This window comes from Schistocerca americana, chromosome 2, assembly GCF_021461395.2.
Source record: "Schistocerca americana isolate TAMUIC-IGC-003095 chromosome 2, iqSchAmer2.1, whole genome shotgun sequence".
Lineage (NCBI taxonomy): Eukaryota > Metazoa > Arthropoda > Insecta > Orthoptera > Acrididae > Schistocerca > Schistocerca americana.
This window is the reverse complement of record NC_060120.1, coordinates 643,509,743-643,529,949: the sequence shown is the minus strand read 5'-3', so window position 1 is coordinate 643,529,949 and position 20,207 is coordinate 643,509,743. Positions and strand designations below refer to the sequence as shown.

The window sequence follows — 20,207 nt, the reverse complement described above, 5'->3', positions numbered from 1 at the left end:
TGTATGCAATTATGTGCGAATGAATAGTAGGCCCAATTTTTTTTCCTTGGAAACAGTACTAGCTGAACATTACCAGGAAATAATTATGAAGTTCACAGTATTATTACAGGCTGATGAATGACACTTCTGACTACAGCAAGATGCTGCAACAGTGCACACAGCAAATAGCACCATGATAATGCTGCACGAGTTCTCTGGGGGTGGGGTGGTGAAGGGGGGGGGGGAGGGGGGGGGGGGAGGTGGCAGTGAAAGGGGGGGGGGGGCACATCAGTTTATGTGACTTTGGTCCCCTAACGTTTTTTTCTTTGGGGACATCAGAAGGTCAATTTCTATAGGCACATCATTTCGTGTGACCACGGCGCCTTGATTTTTTTTTCTTTCCTGCTTGCACCCCAAGTGATAGTTGCATTTTGGCCCAACATGCTAGAATAGGTAGTCATGTGTGCACGAAGTACGCTTGCTTGTGTGTGTGAATGGTGTGTGTGTCTTTTACTGATGTAGGTTGTGGCTGAAATCTTACGTAAGTGTCTTTTAATTGTGCCCGTCTGCAACTTGACGTGTCTTCTCCTACACGATGATATTCCAACCTGGAGTTCTCATTGTTTGACAGTACTCAATTTGTCAGCAATGGAACACAGACAGTTGGGTATAAATAAGTAAGGTCATTGCTGTTTTGAACAATGCAATGTCTATTTCTGTGGAAAGGAGGGAAGGGGGAGAGCAAATAATTGTTTTTCACTGTAACCAAATCTATTTATAAAGTGATTCACTTCTACTCAGATCACTTGTTTCTACCTCTTGAATTCACATATTTTGTTAAGAGTTTTTTCACCTAAAGGTAACTGCCGCTTTGCAAATAATGAAATAGCAGACACAATGCTGAATGTATCTGATAGGGATGAAGTAATTTCAGAGAATTAACATTATGTTTTGGACTGCAGCTCTTTGGTTGGTTGGTTGATTCAGGGCGAGGGGACCGAACAGCGAGGTCATCAGTCCCATTAGATTAATGAGGGGCGGGGAAGGAAATCGGCCATGTCCTTTTACAGGAACCATCCTGGCATTTAGCTGAAGTGATTTAGGGAAATCACAGAAAGTCTAAGTCTGGATGGCCGGATGCGGGTTTGAATTGTCATCCTCCCGAATGCAAGTCCAGAGTATTAACCACTGCACCGCCTTGCTTGGTAATGTGGCTCTTTATTTTCACTGGAAGACACTGATGATATATCAGAATAGCAAAGAAACGGTAGCAAAATTCTGATCTCAAAGGCTAAATCAACTGAACTGAAGACAAAATCCCTATCTCAACTGGGAAGCTACACCGCACGTAATATAGTTCACCTTACTCCAGGATCAACAAAGTATGCCACTTCTCACATTAAAAATGAATACCCAGTTTCCAAATTGTTCCTTCCTCCATCAACTGAAAACATTTAAAGGAACACATTGAAATGGAGATAAATGGAAATAATAATATGTTTTTGACCTAGATGCTTACCTAGGTCTGTTGCTATTAGCAGCAGCTTATGACACATAATGAGTCTATTGAAAATTTATGGAATGAATAAAAATTTTGCCCAGTTTTCAGAACTACAGTGTCACAAGAAACATTCAAAAAGAGTCACAGGTTATTTGACCTGATAATGAGATTAAGACGATGTGAACAGGATGTGTTTGTACATATAAGGGATTTGTGGGAGCAATGGATAGAGATATTGTCTAAGCCGGACCACTTAGGGGTCCGCCGGCTCTTTCTAGGGGGTCCGCGGCCACTTTTCAGCAAATCGTGTAAAATAATGAGTAAAATTACTGAATAAAAATGTGAAAATCAAATTCAATACTTTTTTTTTGTGAGTGTGAAAAACATGCAGTTTTACTTCAGGTCGTATTCCCAAGCAGCCTTTGCAGTTCCTAAGTGAGAACGTATACACTGTTTAGTGCTGGAGAATGCGGCTTCTCTGATCAACTGTTTCGCAGCAATACGGGGTCGTTTGTGCCCCGGCTCATGGCGCTAGATGCACTGAAACCTTTTACGCATGCACGGAGCGAGCTTTGTCGACCAATAACAGTGCTCGCTGGCACGTATGCACCCCAGGAATCATTAAATGTTAAACTTGCTTTGTCAGTGCACTACCTATTTCATAAGTCGATTTTTGACCAGTTTATTGCTTCTAACATGGATCGTTGGCTGAAGTCAGGATCATTGAAGAAGGGTTCTCCATCGCCTTCACAACAAGGGAAGCTTCCAGCTGAAATGAATGAGGAGGGAGGATGACCAAAGGAAGACTTTACATACATTTGAACATTTTTCTTCGAATTTCACGACCCCCCCCCCCCCCCCCCCCCCCACCACACACACACACGACTGTTACAAAATATGCATGCTCCTTACACAACAGTAGGCAAATAGTGGAAGTGAACAGACCATAAGCTGCAGCTTATCAACAGTGAACAGTTTGGACGTGACGTTGATTGCTCCTGGAGGAAGACAGGTCTATCGTGTGAAATTTCAATTACCAAGTAATTTTAATCAGGCTGTAATGTGTTGAACAAAGGGAGTAAATCCACTAGTATGTGTCTGGATACAGTGGGAATTCAAATTGGGTCGTTAATTTCAATTTGTTTTCATTCATCTCTAAACCAAAGATTATTGATACTTCAGGGGGGGGGGGGGGGTCATTAGGAACATGGCACTTGCATTAAGAAGCTTTCAGTTCCCATGGGTTTCGCTCTGAAATTTAAAGTTACTGTGCTCTTGACTGAGTAGGGGTCCGCCATGGGTTTTCGACTGAAGAAGGGGTCCGCCAACTGGAAAGGTTGGGAAGCCCTGGTCTAAGCTATACAATCCCAAAATGTACATGAGCAACTTAATGCATTCAGGGGAAATTGCCCGGTAAGCCAGTATATACCAAGTAAACCAGCACAGTATGGCATCATGTTTTGCATACTTTATGACAATAAAGTAAGTTATGTGTGAAATATTCAAGCTGTATAATGGGAAATGACCAGGTAAGACCACTCAAAACTACCAAGGCCTACGGTTTGTAACTGACGTGTCTTACAGTTTGAAAGGGCATAACATAACCTGTGACAACTTTTTCACCTCATACTAGCCAGGGTAAATGCTGAGGAAGAGAAATATCACAATGTTTCTTTAAATGTGTGGGGAAAGAAAACCCCCAACAAGCCTTCCATCTCACCAAAACTATTGCAGGCAAGAGATTCATAATTGCATATCAACATTTGCTTTCACAAAGGACACAAAGCTTGTATCATACATATCAAACAACAAAAAATGTGTAATTCTGTAAAGAACTCTGCACCATGATGCAAAAGTCAGTGATAAGACCAAAAGAAAACTGGAAATTAATTTAGTTTACAATTCTATGAAAGGAGCGGTGAACACACTAGACAAGATAATGGTGAATTACACAGTAGAGGCAGACAAATAGATGGCCTATTGTTGTGTTCACAGATATCAATGATATATCTGCATATAACTTGTATGTGCTATAGAAAACACCTTCCTCCCACTGGAAAGAAAACACCCTGAATTGAAGGGACTATTCCTAGAACTGATTTCACTTACAAGAAAAATCTTACATAAACATATAAAAACCGTTCATAATAGTTGGGCACAGGATAGTAAAATCAACACACAAGTCATTTTAATATTCAATTATTATATTGTTGCAGTGTTCTATTATGCAATTTCAAAGCTTAATACATTAAACAATCTAAATTATGACTTTAAACATGTAAAAATGTACCTGCTGAAAACACAAAAAACTGTGTCTTTTTTTAAAATCCAAACATCATGACTGCACAGGCAAAACAGATTTTGTAGTAGGGTTACAGAGCAATAATCTTACTGTGGAGTAAGAATATCATGAGTGTAGCAGTTCTATTGATACTTATATAAGGATTGAAATAGGATCAATATTTCCTTAAACTGTTCTAAAGCCTTCTTTAGTACCTTCCACCACACACCACAACTTCATAATATATTTTTTAGGCCAAAATCATGTCTAACTGGTCTCATGGCTTTCAGCCATGTGAGCAACTTTGTTTTAAAATCTGTTCTTTGCATCCTATCAGTACCAAATGTAAGAGCCTTATGACTGAAAGAAGACAAATTCTCAAGATAGGTAACATTTCTGCATCTAGATATATACTCTGCAGGCTGAAAACCTCCTTGTAGTCAACCATCTAACCTCATAAGTTTTGTCTTGTGTTTTATATTAGCGTGACAACTACAAAGCTGCCTGAGTAACATGAACAGCCTGATGATAACCATGCTATGAAACAAAATCAGAGCTTTTGCAATATATTTCACCAAACCCTCACAAACTAGGGCTTCAAATCTCCATCTCATATCAGGCTGTCACAACTCGCCTGGTGTTAATTTAATATGTTTCTTCATCTCTAGTTTCTCTTTCACTGCTTTTCTCACACTGTCATCTATACTATCCATAACCTGCATTATAATCTTTTCTCTTGCATTATTCATTAGTTTAGCTCCCATCTTTGAATTCTGGACAAGCTAGAACTCATTATTATACATACTCGGAAATTTCCATCTGGCTGTTTAGGCCACAATAACATCCTGAACATTTCCTGTATACTGTTTGTCTCATGACCACAGGCTTCAAGTGACTTTTCCCTCCCATCAGTAATTGTGCATTTGCCCTTTCCATTTCATAGTTTCTCTTGATGAAGAAATCGTAAAAAAAAAAAAAAAAAAAAAAAAAAAAAAAAAAAAAAAAAAAAAAAAAAAAAAAAAAAAAAAAAAAAGCAACAAAAAACTTAAAATTCACTGGCACTTTAAAACTATTTCTGTCAGCCTTAGTCCACATTTCTCAGCTGTTAAGTAGACACTCCTCTATTTCTCAGGCCTCCATTTTGAATATATTTACTTAACAGAAAGAGAAACAATGTGACTCACACCAATACAAGGAAAATGCTAATCTACATCCACATACATATTCTGCTAGCCAGGGTATGATTCTTGGCAGAGGGTACCTTGTACTACTACCAATCATTTCCTAATCTATTCCACTTGAAAATACAGTGAGGGGAAAACAACTGTCTATATGCCTTAATATGAGCCCTAATCTCTCTATGGTAGCAGTAGAATTGTTTAGCAGTCAGCATCAAATGCCAGTTCTCTGAATTTCCTCAATAATGCTTCTTGAAAAGAATGTCACCTTCCCTCCAGTGATTCCCATTTGATTTCCCGAAGCATCTCCATAATACTTGCATGTTGTTCGAACTTACCGGTAACAAATCCAGCAGCTTGCCCCTGAATTGCTGCAATGCCTTCCTTTGATCCAATCTGGTGCAGATCCCAAACACTCAAGTACTCAACAATGGGTTGCACTAGTGACCTACATGCGGTATCCTTTACAGATGAACCACTTTCCTAAAATTCTCCCAATAAGCTAAAGTTGATCATTTGCATTCCCTTTAACAATCCTGACCTGCTCATTGCTCATTTCACTTCATATTGCTTTGCAATGTTATACCTAGATATTAAATCGACATGACTGTGTACGCAATACACTACTAATACTGTATTAGAATATTATAGGTTTGTTTTTCCTACTCAACTGCATTAACTTACATTTTCTACATTTAGAGCTAGTTGCCACTCATTACAGAAACTAGAAATTTTGTCTAAGTCATCTTGTGTCCTCCCACAGTCACTCAATAATGACAACTTCCCATACACTGTAGCATCATCAGCTAACAGTTGCAGACTGCTACTTACCCTGTGGTGTATTGTATGGAACTGGGGACCTAGAAATGATGGAGAGGCTGCGACCCCACTGTAGCCTCATACCCAAAATAGGGTACAGCAGCCCACTCACCCCTCTGCTGCTCCACACTGAACCCAGGATTACTGTGCAGTTCAGCCCCCAGTGGACCCCCCCCCTGTGAACGTCTCGCACAAGACGAGTGTAGCCCTAATGTTTGCATGGTAGAGAACGATAGTGTATGCGTACATGGAGAAAGTGTTTGCGCAGCAATCGCCGACATAGTGTAATTAAGGCAGAATAAGGGTAACCAGCCCGCATTCACCGAGGCAAATGGAAATCTGCCTAAAAACCATCCACTGACTGGCTGGCACACCGGACCTCGACACTAATCAACCGGGCTGATTCGTGCCGGGGATTGGCACACCTTCCTGCCTGGAAAGCAGTGTGTTAGACCACACGGCTAACCAGACGGGCCACTACTTACCCTAATCACAAGACTGTTTATGAATATAGAAAGTAATAGCAGTCCTCTCATACTGGAGGCACTCCTGACGATACCCTTGCCTTTGATGAACACTTGCTATAGAGAACAATGTACTGGGTTCTATTACTTAGGAAGTCTTTGAGCCAATCGCAAATGAGAACCTATTCCATATGCTCATACCTTTGTTAACAGTTGGCAGCGTGTCAAACGCTTTACGAAAATCTAGGAATGTGGAATCTGCCAACAGAATAAAGTACATAGGAAGAAATATAAATCAATGCATCTGTGCACAAGCAGACATAAATTGAAATGGGCCTGTCTTTGAGATGATAAATGTGTGACACTTCTGATGGCCAACATGGTACTTAAAAAAAAAAAAAAATATTATATATATATATATATATATATATATATATATATATATATATATATATATATATATATATATATATATTTGTGTTAGACTGCTCATGACACGTTTATAAGCCTATTTTAAACCCTTAAAATTACTATGAGACAGGGAACAGACTGTTTGAACACTGTGTTTTTCCACAGTGTATTTGTGGTTGCTGACAGGTTAATTTTTAGAAGCATTTAATTTATTATCAAACTGTCCAAATTGGCTTTGAACATTGTTATTAATGAGTTCACAGTTTAAAAGATAATTGCATATTGGTAAAATATCTATGCAGTGTAACTGAAAGAAGTATCTTCCGGTTGTTCTCCCCACATATCTTACAGCCTTTCTTTTTCATCCGCCAATTCTTTTTAGTGCACCTATGATGGAAACTCACTCATACTAGATATACACACATTAAAAAAAAAAAAAAAAATCGTATCACCTTGGTTCCAAGACTTTCGGAACCTGTACAGAAAACTGGAATAAAGATCAACACAAACATCATTTCCACCCATTTTATTCATCAACGCACTATTGGTCCACACTGTCCCACTCCTCAACGGCGATTCGGCGTAGATCCCTCAAGTGGTTGGTGGGTCATGTCGTCCATAAACAGTCCTTTTCAATGTATCCCAAGCATGTTCGATACGGTTCATGTCTAGAGAACACGCTTGCCATTCTAGTCGAGCGTTGTCATTATCTTGAAGGAAGTCATTCACAAGATGTGCACGATGGGGGCTCGAATTGTCGCCCACGAAGACTAATGCCTTGCCAATATGCTGCCGATATGGTTGCACTATCGGCCGGAGGATGGCATTCATGTATTGTACCGCCGTTACGGTGCCTTCCATGACCACCACGGTGTACATCGGCCCCACATAATGCCACCCCAGAACAGCAGGGAACCTCCACCTTGCTGCACTCGCTGGACAGTGTGTCTAAGGCATTCGGCCTGACCGAGTTGCCTCCAAACACATCTCTGACAACTGTCTGGTTGAAGGCATGTGCAACACTCACCGGTGAAGAATATGCACTGAGCAATCCATTCAGCATGTTGCTGGGCCCATCTGTACCTCGCTGCATGGATGTCGGGATTGAAGTTCAAATCACGCAGCCTATTGCGCACAATTTGAGTCGTAACACGTCGTCTTGCGGCTGCACGAAAAGCTTTATTCAACATGGTGGTGTTGCTGTTAGGGTTTCTCTGAGCCACAATCAGTAGGTAGCTGTCACCTACTACAGTAGTGACCCTTGGGCGACCTGAGCAAGGCATGTCAACAGTTCCTGTCTCTCTGTATCTCCTCCATGTCTGAACAACAACACTTTTGTTCACTCCAAAACACCTGGACACTTCTCTTGTTGAGGGCTCTTCCTGGCACTAAGTAACAATGTGGACACGATTGAACCGCATTATTGACAGTCTAGGCATGGTTGAATTACAGACAACACAAGCTGTGTACCTCCTTCCTGGTGGAAGGACTGGAACTGATCAGCTGTCGGATCCCCTCCATCTAATAGGCAGTGCTCATGCATGGTAGTTTACATCTTTGGGCGGGTTTAGAGACATCTCTGAACAGTCAAAGGGACTGTGTGTGTGATACAATATCCACAGTCAATGTCTATCTTCAGAAGTTCTGGGAACCGGGATGATGCAAAACTTTTGTTGATCACCATGTTTACTTATATTTTCTTCTTCTACATCTGCCTCTCCCCCACAACAGAGGAACTACTTTGATAACTGTCACAAATGCTACAGCTTCATCTAGTTTTCAGTTTTGACAGCTCTAGTTTTCACTTTTGACAGCTACACTCCAGACATATATTTTTCACTAATCTAGCGAACAGGTACTTCTTTTATACCTAGTACTATCTGATGACCCATTTTTACTTAGAAGAGAATCATAATGTAAAGGACCTAAAAATCACAAAAAATGTGCTGCAGCATGTAACTTCTGCAATGAGTATGATAGTTAAAATAGCAATTATAATAACTGGTATCGATGCAGCAAAATGTTAACATGAAGGATCTGTGTACACTGCTACATCTTTGGACAGCTACAGCTTTGTGCATGGGTAGGTGTTGGTCTTAAATGACTGCATTTATCACACTGACAAAACCAAAAAGAATTTGTGATGGCAGCACCAGAAAAAAAGGACTACATGCAAACAATGTGTCTGGAAATATGAATTTTGTGCACCAACACAAATATAATCACACTACATAAAAGGAGGAGACTGGTGCAAAGAAAAAGATAAGTATGAATTTTAAGCTATCCCTAACTGTATCCTCAGGAATGCAATGACAGGTATAGTAGTAATGCAGAGAGAAAAATATTGGCATATAATTAATTATTAAATGACCAAATGATATGACAGCAGCCACACAAATATCCACAAGGAAAACATTAGAAGTGTAGTCTCCAGACATACACGGTACACTTCTTCGATCCTCCTGCAGACAATGCATTAAGCTGCAAGGTAAACAAACAGTAGTGTCTCAATATGATTACACACTTATGTGATCCATGGTACACAAAAATATCTAACACAAAAATTTAACTCAAAGCAACGAAGTCAGCCACTGCACTGTTTGGTAAAATTAAAGTTATACACAAATTTACAGAGCAAGCCAAGAGCATTATGAGAGTGAAAATGGTCAGGAATGAGGTTTAAGCTCTTCTTTAACCTTTAACTGGTATCATACACATGTTGGAGGGCTGTATCTTCCTGGTGGCCATCCCCTACCATTCTGACACAGTTTTGCATTTTCTCCCCCACGTACCTTTCAGATGGAGTGCTGGCTTCCCGCTGCAAATGTTGGGTGCTGGTCACACTGTTATACCTTTAGTAAAAGCGCAAAGTCTGGCAGATTTATGCTACCAGTTGTGTGATTATTTTTCATCAAGATGCATTTCTAAACTTTTTGTATTTATTACAATAATTATGGTATAATATACAGCGTTATTACAAATGATTGAAGCGATTTCACAGCTCTACAACAACTTTATTATTTGAGATATTTTCACAATGTTTTGCACACACATACAAAAACTCAAAAAGTTTTTTTAGGCATTCACAAATATTCGATATGTGCCCCTTTAGTGATTCGACAGACATCAAGCCGATAATCAAGTTCCTCCCACACTCGGCGCAGCATGTCCCCATCAATGAGTTCGAAAGCATCGTTGATGCGAGCTCGCAGTTCTGGCACGTTTCTTGGTAGAGGAGGTTTAAACACTGAATCTTTCACATAACCCCACAGAAAGAAATCGCATGGGGTTAAGTCGGGAGAGCGTGGAGGCCATGACATGAATTGCTGATCATGATCTCCACCACGACCGATCCATCAGTTTTCCAATCTCCTGTTTAGGAAATGCCGAACATCATGATGGAAGTGCGGTGGAGCACCATCCTGTTGAAATACGAAGTCGGCGCTGTTGGTCTCCAGTTGTGGCATGAGCCAATTTTCCAGCATGTCCAGATACACGTGTCCTGTAACGTTTTTTTCGCAGAAGAAAAAGGGGCCGTAAACTTTAAACCATGAGATTGCACAAAACATGTTAACTTTTGGTGAATTGCGAATTTGCTGCACGAATGCGTGCGGATTCTCTACTGCCCAGATTCGCACATTGTGTCTGTTCACTTCACCATTAAGAAAAAATGTTGCTTCATCATTGAAAACAAGTTTCGCACTGAACGCATCCTCTTCCATGAGCTGTTGTAACCGCGACGGAAATTCAAAGCGTTTGACTTCGTCATCGGGTGTCAGGGCTTGTAGCAATTGTAAACGGTAAGGCTTCTGCTTTAGCCTTTTCCGTAAGATTTTCCAAACTGTCGGCTGTGGTACGTTTAGCTCCCTGCTTGCTTTATTCGTCGACTTCCGCGGGCAACGCATGAAACTTGCCCGCACGCGTTCAACTGTTTCTTTGCTCACTGCAGGCCGACCCGTTGATTTCCCCTTACAGAGGCATCCAGAAGCTTTAAACTGCGCATACCATCGCCGAATGGAGTTAGCAGTTGGTGGATCTTTGCTGAATTTCATCCTGAAGTGTCGTTGCACTGTTATGACTGACTGATGCGAGTGCATTTCAAGCACGACATACGCTTTCTCGGCTCCTGTCGCCATTTTGTCTCACTGCGCTCTCGAGCGCTCTGGCGGCAGAAACCTGAAGTGCGGCTTCAGCCGAACAAAACTTTGAGTTTTTCTACGTATCTGTAGTGTGTCGTGGCCATATGTCAATGAATGGAGCTACTGTGAATTTATGAAATCGCTTCAATCATTTGTAATAGCCCTGTATTACAGTTTTTCGTGGCAGTGTATCATCAATTTGCACAATAGAGAGCCTCTACCAGGTCCCTCTCATAGTCATTCAAAACAGTCCAAACAGACTTATTATTCTCAACGGGTTCTGAGAGTAAATGAAGCAAACTTCAAAACTTCCCTGGAAGAAATGATGAATGATCTTTTGGATGACAGTAATACTGATCCAGATTTTGAGACAGATAGCGATGGTGAGACGAACTCAAAACAGAAAGAACAACGATGGAACGTAGGACATGCAAACAGGTGAAGATGATCTAAGTGTAAGTCACTTACATCGCCGTGAATGGAAACTACTCCAAATGGAAAAAAGCACAACCATCAACTAATATCAGAAAAAGACAACATAACACAGCACTCTGTTGCAGATTTCTGATCTGTGACTTTAGGATTAATGCCTTCAGTAACAATCCAGATGTTGAACAAATATGGGGTTTACTTTTCACTCACGAGATTTTCGACAAGATTCTGCATAGATCACACAGTAAAAATCGGTAAAATAAAAGTACTCTCATATCTCTTGTGCATGATATTTGCTGTTCTTGAGCTGAAAGCTTTAATAAGCTTCACAGCAATCTCTTAATTTGGCACTGAATTCATAGGTAGCCCAAGCTTTCCTCAGTGGGTGGAAGCAGACATAACATTTTTCAAAGTACTGTAAAAAAAAGTTTTTGTTCATTTCAATGGCTTTTTGGTTTGAGAACACTGATGATAGGGAAGAAAGGGAAAAGTAAGAACCAACTGCCACAGTATCAAACACTTTTAAGAGATTTACTACAAACCATCAGCAGTGTTACTCTTCAAATGTACTGTTTGTACTTACCACAATCTATATAAAGTTTGTATGTACCTGCCAAGAAAACTGGCTAAGTAGGCATTCAAGATTGTGTGTGACTGACACCAGGATGTAGAACTTATATAATGCCTACACTGTGACTTGAAAATGTAAATTTACAATTGAAATTTTCCAGCAGTTTTGTTTCTGTTTCTTGGTTGTTTATGAAAGGTAGGTGCAGAATAGGACTAGTAATTAAAAGTTTAATTTCTAGATTTTTGATAATCTGCTTTTTCGGTTCATCACTTGAATATTTTCTGTATTTTCTTCTTGATTACTAATAATACTTATGTTACATGTTGCAGTTAGCTGAGATCAATAAATGGCTAATAAGTTAATACAGTATCATACAATTCAATAGTAAACTTCTGGAGTCTGACAGACATCATGATACCAGTTAAGAGTTAATGCTTGACTCTGCTGTATTTGAATTAATACATTATTTTAAAAAGGCAGCTGACATTTGCTCTCAAAATAAGTCTATGATAGCCAAAAATTAATTTTATCAAGGATGTGTTAAACGGCAATTAATTACACAAAATAAAGTGCTGTTGATAGTTTTTTTTGGTAAAATTCAGCTGGTAGGCATGAATTATCTATCCAACTCTGAATACGTTTATGCAATGATGGAATGATTCATCACAATTATATTATTAGTTAACAGAATAGGTGAAGACAAATTTTTAGGGGAAGAAGTAAACTGAAAATGCACTGTATGAGTTCGTCATTTTTCGTTCATCTACAGAAACAACAACACAATTTGTACAACATACTCTTATTATTTAACTTGTATCATAAATGAGACTGGTTTCACAAGTGATTGTCATTAGGTTCTATGTTGTTGTTGTGGTCTTCAGTCCTGAGACTGGTTTGATGCAGCTCTCCATGCTACTCTATCCTGTGAAAGCTTCTTCATCTCCCAGTTCTTACTGCAACCTACATCTTTCTCAATCTGTTTAGTGTATTCATCTCATGGTCGCCCTCTACGATTTTTACCCTCCACGCTGCCCTCCAATGCTAAATTTGTGATTCCTTGCTGCCACAGAAAATGTCCTACCAACCGGTCCTTTCTTCTAGTCAAGTTGTGCCACAAACTTCTCTTCTCCCCAATTCTATTCAATACGTCCTCATTAGTTATGTGATCTACCCATCCAATCTTCAGCATTCTTCTGTAGCACCACATTTCGAAAGCTTCTATTCTCTTCTTGTCCAAACTATTTATCGTCCATGTTTCACTTCCATACATGGCTACACTCCATACAAATACTTTCAGAAACGGCTTTCTGACACTTAAATCTATACTCGATGTTAACAAGTTTCTCTTCTTCAGAAACGCTTTCCTTGCCATTGCCAGTCTACATTATATATATATATTTTTTTATATTTTATATATATTTTTTTTAGGTTCTAAATCAGTGAAAAAGTTGTACAATGCAAGCAACGCTGAATAACACAGACCTGTGCCAGTATTCTCTTCCTGGAGCTTCAAGACCATACCCTCTTGGTTTGTATGCAATTCGTAATCGTTCCAGATTACGAGGATTCCTGTTATAAAACATGGAAGTTATCTCATTGTTGTTGATCTGGTCTGCTTTACTGCAATATTGTCTAATATGTCGACATACTTTTGCTGTTTGTATCATTCTGAAACATCATAAAAACAACATTGTCCACACACCATAAAATTGTTAATGACTAGTGTCATGCAAATGATACATAGCCCGGGTCGACAGAAGCGTCCGATCCAACGCGTCGGCTTTGACCCGTGACGTAAGGGTGTTGTCGTGTGTGACGTCATGGCGGCGCGGAGTTTGGTTTGAGTGTGGCTGTCTCCAGTTCCGTTTTATCTTATTTTATTTACTTTTCTGATCTGTTCGTTCTAACTCGTGAGATTTTTTTTAAAAAAAGACAAAAAACACTAATCAGCTGCTGAAGCATCTTTATCTTCTATGGGTTGCAGGGGTTGCGACCCCTGGGGAGGTGGGTGGGTATTCATGCATGGCTGTCTTCACTTACACGTTGTAGCTACGCAAGGCGTCTAAATTTGTTTATATTTAGTTTGCCCCCCACCCAAAACACCCCATTTCCCGCGCTTGTCCCGTTAGTGTCATTAGGCTTCTTGTGGAAAGTGTGTGTGTGCGTTTTTGTTTCCGCCATATTTGTGACGTCATGGGTAAAAGCAGACGGGTGGGATCGGACGCTTCCGTATTTCCAATAGCCCAACTGATCAATTGCTCTAAAACAGTTCTACTTATATATAGTTAGAGAGGAAATTAAATTTGGGATTTAAATTTTCTGTAATTGTATCGTAATCATAGGACACTTCTTCACACTCATTCATGTTAATGTTGCCATACATCATTATACACAGACAGACAGGTCTTTAATAATTTTACGAGTTTAACTGGGATGTTAAAGACTGCCTCAAATTGGTGCAGTTGTTCAAATTTGTCTGATTTGTAGTTTTTTAGTAATAACTAAATCCAAATTTTTTTCGTGTATGCATCACCACCAAGAATGAAATCATAAATTTGGGATTAAATAGCAGCACATTTGGGAACCAAATTATTGCTAAAAAGATAACTCTGTGATTGAAAAATTTAAGTGGAGACAAAGGGGGAGAGCAGGCAGCTACACCTAAACAAGGCAACACATGCTGCAGGCGGCACTCAAGAATGAACCATGATAGCATGGCACATAACCATTACCCCTCGAATAACATAAATGTCAATCATAATGTTATTTTAATCAAAGTATAATGTTGCAGGTAGCAGACAGCCTATGGGAACTGTAAGCAGGTAGATAGCAAAGGGCTCAAAGATCAATTTTTTCACACCTCAGCTACAATCACTACAGGCACGTTACATACTGGTGAAACAGTTTTGTTATTTCAAACACATCGTGGAAAAACCAATTTTTTATCACAAAAATAGCTATTTCATGCCCATTCCCCAATACATATTTCTGTCGTGCCGTTAAAACAAGCGATGTGAAGCACCACCTGAGTACCAGAAATTTCTAGTATCACTCTAAACTAACCTGCGGGTGAATAAACCACTAACTACAAATCTACATGTAGATCTCATCAGTGATACAACAGCTATCATTGTCTACTTTAACATAATAATGGTGTTCCTTGACAAATATCAGAGAAGAAACCAAACATGAGTTACTGTACACGTGAATATTACGGTTAATGTTAGAACCCCAGTTTGGTGCAATTGTTAGCCGTACTACCGTCAGTATGAATTATATGAATTCCTATTAAAATCGTATGGTTAACAAATGTGAAAAGAGGTACACTGAATGGTGAATCACTGTGGATTAAGCGACGATGTGTACACATTAAAGAACAACAACACGCTTGATGAAGACTTCTTTACTCTCCTACAGCCTAAATCTTGTCACCACTGCAGATCACGCATTTGTGATGCACTCAATGAATGCTTGTCGCACCCTGTATTGATATCCGTAAACACTAACCTATGTAACAACTATGTTAATCAGATTCTCTACTTAGTACTTGCCTTCTCCTTCCCCTAGCTCTAGCACCAATTATAAACAAATAACAAACACTCCAACGCCGCGAAACATTTGAACACACATTTCTTACAGTGTTGCCAACTACAGTCAATGAAAATAGCAAATCAGTCTCGCAAAATAGGATAGACACGGCTAACTTGTAATTTATATGTTTAATAGATGAAAAATTTAAAAACTGAGAAAATAACACTCATTTAGCAAAAACAATGCTAATGTCCAAGAATAATTGCCTGTCGAAGTCGTGGGTTCCAAACGATACATATCGAACGTGCGATTGTAAATCGATCATGCGACTTTGGTGGCGTGTGTTATGACCATGGAGGTAGAATTTTACCTCCATGGTTATGACCAATTATTTTTGATCGTAAGTTTTATTTGTTTTTCGTCTTTCCCTTAGTTGTTGTAAAATACATACCTCTTATTTGGAAAAGAAATAGTTGTTATGTCACACATATAGGTTACAGATATCATGAAGAGATTCCATCATACTAAACTGTACAAACAGTTAGGCCCTACATTACTCACACATGAAAACTTCACTGTATTATACTCCCAAAGATAAACATACAAATACATGAATATGAAAATTTCCTGAATGGTTGGAATATGATGAAGTTAAGCCTTTGTTTAAGAAAGGGGAAAATAAATAGTGTCAAATTTTTGTCCAATTTTACTTTTGCTAGCATTCTCGAAAATTCTAGAAAAGTTAATACATAAGGGACAGCCAAATGAAAATGAGAAACATGTGTGGATAAAAATCATATGTCAAGATCACAAATTTTCTTTGTTGATTACTGGTTTTGGTCCATTGCTGAGTCATCTTCAGATCAACCTAAAATGTTTTGCACTGTGTGACACTCATTATGCATCGCACACTGGACATTTCAGACTGATGTGAAGCCAGTAATTAATAAAGAAAATTTTCAGACTTGACACAGGATTGTTATCCATGCATGTTTGAAATCGATCGATTGTGGACCTCCCCCCCTCCCCCCCCCCCCCCCCGACAATGTCAAATAAGAATGAAAACAGGAAAGATGGAGAAATGTTAGCAAACTTTTTATTATTTCAAAAGTTATCGCCATAACTGTTAATACATTTATTTCACTGTGAGACAAGATGACCAATGCCTTCATGCAAAAATATTTGCAGTTACCTACAGGGCCATGATTGTTCCCAGGCATGCCCTTTTCATCTGAAAGAGATCAGTGGCCTCAAATGTGTTTTTTCAGTGGTCCAAAAATATGGAAATTGCATGGGGAGAGACTGGGGCTGTTGGAGGATGTGTATAGGCTTCTGAGCAAAACTTCTCCAGAATAGTCGAAACATCTGAGGTAACATGTTGGAGATTAGATTAGATTAATACTAGTTCCATGGATCATGAATACGATATTTCGTAATGATGTGGAACGAGTCAAATTTTCCAATACATGACATAATTAGGTTAATTTAACAACATACTTAAGTTAATATAACAACTTTATTTTTTTTAATTTTTTTATTTTTTTAAATATTTTTTTCTTTTTTTTCCTTAATTTATATCTAAAAATTCCTCTATGGAGTAGAAGGAGTTGTCATTCAGAAATTCTTTTAATTTCTTCTTAAATACTTGTTGGTTATCTGTCAGACTTTTGATACTATTTGGTAAGTGACCAAAGACTTTAGTGCCAGTATAATTCACCCCTTTCTGTGCCAAAGTTAGATTTAATCTTGAATAGTGAAGATCATCCTTTCTCCTAGTATTGTAGTTATGCACACTGCTATTACTTTTGAATTGGGTTTGGTTGTTAATAACAAATTTCATAAGAGAATATATATACTGAGAAGCTACTGTGAATATCCCTAGATCCTTAAATAAATGTCTGCAGGATGATCTTGGGTGGATTCCAGCTATTATTCTGATTACACGCTTTTGTGCAATAAATACTTTATTCCTCAGTGATGAATTACCCCAAAATATGATGCCATATGAAAGCAATGAGTGAAAATAGGCGTAGTAAGCTAATTTACTAAGATGTTTATCACCAAAATTTGCAATGACCCTTATTGCATAAGTAGCTGAACTCAAACGTTTCAGCAGATCATCAATGTGTTTCTTCCAATTTAATCTCTCATCAATGGACACACCTAAAAATTTGGAATATTCTACCTTAGCTATATGCTTCTGATTAAGGTCTATATTTATTAATGGCGTCATACCATTCACTGTACGGAACTGTATGTACTGTGTCTTATCAAAATTCTGTGAGAGTCCGTTTACAAGGAACCACTTAGTAATTTTCTGAATGACAGTATTGACAAATTCATCAGTTAATTCTTGTTTGTCAGGCGTGATTACTATACTTGTATCATCAGCAAAGAGAACTAACTTTGCCTCTTCATGAATATAGAATGGCAAGTCATTAATATATAATAAGAACAACAAAGGACCCAAGACTGACCCTTGTGGAACCCCATTCTTGATAGTTCCCCAGTTTGAGGAATGTGCTGATCTTTGCATGTTACGAGAACTACTTATTTCAACTTTCTGCACTCTTCCAGTTAGGTACGAATTAAACCATTTGTGCACTGTCCCACTCATGCCACAATACTTGAGCTTGTCTAGCAGAATTTCATGATTTACACAATCAAAAGCCTTTGAGACATCACAAAAAATCCCAATGGGAGGTGTTCGGTTATTCAGATCATTCAAAATTTGACTGGTGAAAGCATATATGGCATTTTCTGTTGAAAAACCTTTCTGGAAACCAAACTGACATTTTGTTAGTACTTCATTTTTACAGATATGTGAAGCTATTCTTGAATACATTACTTTCTCAAAAATTTTGGATAAAGCTGTTAGAAGGGAGATTGGACGGTAATTGTTGACATCAGATCTATCCCCCTTTTTATGCAAAGGTATAACAATAGCATATTTCAGTCTATCAGGGAAAATGCCCTGTTCCAGATAGCTATTACACAGGTGGCTGAGAATCTTACTTATCTGTTGAGAACAAGCTTTTAGTATTTTGCTGGAAATGCCATCAATTCCATGTGAGTTTTTGCTTTTAAGCAAGTTTATTATTTTCCTAATTTCAGAGGGAGAAGTGGGTGAGATTTCAATTGTATCAAATTGCATAGGTATGGCCTCTTCCATTAACAGCCTAGCATCTTCTAATGAACACCTGGATCCTACTATATCCACAACATTTAGAAAATGATTATTAAAAATATTTTCAACTTCTGACTTTTTGTTCGTAAAGTTTTCATTCAATTTGATGGTAATACTGTCTTCCTCTGCTCTTGGTTGACCTGTTTCTCTTTTAATAATATTCCAAATTGTTTTAATTTTATTATCAGAGTTGCTGATTTCAGACATGATACACATACTCCTGGATTTTTTAATAACTTTTCTTAATATAACACAGTAGTTTTTATAATTTTTGATAGTTTCCGGGTCACTACTCTTTCTTGCTGTCAGATACATTTCCCTTTTCCGGTTACAAGATATTTTTATACCCTTAGTAAGCCATGGTTTGTTACAAGGTTTCTTACGAGTATATTTAACTATTTTCTTGGGGAAGCAGTTTTCAAATGCATTTACAAAAATGTCATGAAATAAATTATATTTTAAATTGGCATCAGGTTCATGGTACACCTCATCCCAGTCTATCTGCTGTAGGCTTTCCCTGAAATTTGCAATTGTTAAATCGTTGACTGAACGTACTACTTTGGAGGACTGTTTAGTATTGATGAATGGAGCTATGTCATATATTGTAATTAGCTGTGCACCATGATCAGAAAGACCATTCTCAACAGGCTGAGCATTTATCTGGTTAAACTTATCTTGGTCTATAAAGAAGTTATCTATCAGTGAGCTGCTATCCTTTACCACCCGAGTAGGAAAATCAATAACGGGTGTCAAATTGAAAGAACCGAGTAATACTTCAAGGTCATTTTTCCTATTACCCTCTTTCAGAGAATCTACATTGAAGTCCCCACAAATAATATTTTGCTTCCCCCTGTCTGACAGATAGCACAACAAGGAGTCCAAATTTTTCAGAAATAGATGAAAATTTCCTGATGGGGACCTATATACAGTTACAATTATAAATGTGCCTTTATTTAATTTAAGCTCACAGGCACATGCTTCTATATGTTTCTCTACACAAAACTTTTTTGTTTCTATACTTTTTGCACAATGATAACTTTTGACAAATATGGCAACTCCTCCTTTCTCCATATTTTCTTTCATTACATGTGCAGAGAGCTTATATCCACTTACATTTACCTTATCCATATCAGTAACAATGTGATGCTCAGACAGGCATAGTACATCTATTTCATTCTCAGCTTCTAAATCTTCTAAACAAACCAGAAGCTCATCTACTTTATTCTTTAAACTCCCAATATTTTGATGAAATATACTTACATTATTTTTAATTATACTTTTCTGAGAACCTTTCCTTATTCTAACATTTGCAGTACTCTCCTGTCTGAGTTTCTCATTGTGCTTAGTCCTAGTTCCTATACCAGTGGTCACACGGTGTTCAGAGAGGCAGATTATGTCAACTGGGTTGGGTGACTTTAATTCATCAATGCAGTTACCTAGGACTGAGATACAACTTGGTGGAGATAAAATTTCTGGTGATTGGTGAAAATTTATAATTGATAGCTGTGATTGGTGATCCAATGTGCTAGAATTGTGCTGTTTAATTTCTTTCCTAAACTGAAGATTTGTTTCAATCCTGACCTCTCGTAGAACTTGACGTCTTTCTGTCTTACCTATCCTAAAAAAGGTGCTGCTCCAACACCTGTAACCTCTGGTATTTTACCATTCATGGCAGTGCCTCCCCCCCTTAAATTTCCTGCTATTACCCCAGCCA

The 20,207-nt window shown here is 38.4% G+C and overlaps 1 protein-coding gene across 1 annotated transcript in view; it reads right to left on the bottom strand.

The window, feature by feature from the left end:
- The window catches only part of LOC124596199 (39S ribosomal protein L18, mitochondrial), a 38,657-nt gene extending 25,186 nt beyond the window's left edge, over window positions 1-13,471 (bottom strand). Inside the window, exon 1 of the mRNA XM_047135244.1 lies at window positions 13,258-13,471. Coding sequence (XP_046991200.1) covers window positions 13,258-13,442 — 185 coding nt within the window. The 5' untranslated portion in view covers window positions 13,443-13,471. The remainder of the gene's footprint in view (window positions 1-13,257) is intronic.
- Between the last annotated feature and the right edge of the window lie 6,736 nt (window positions 13,472-20,207).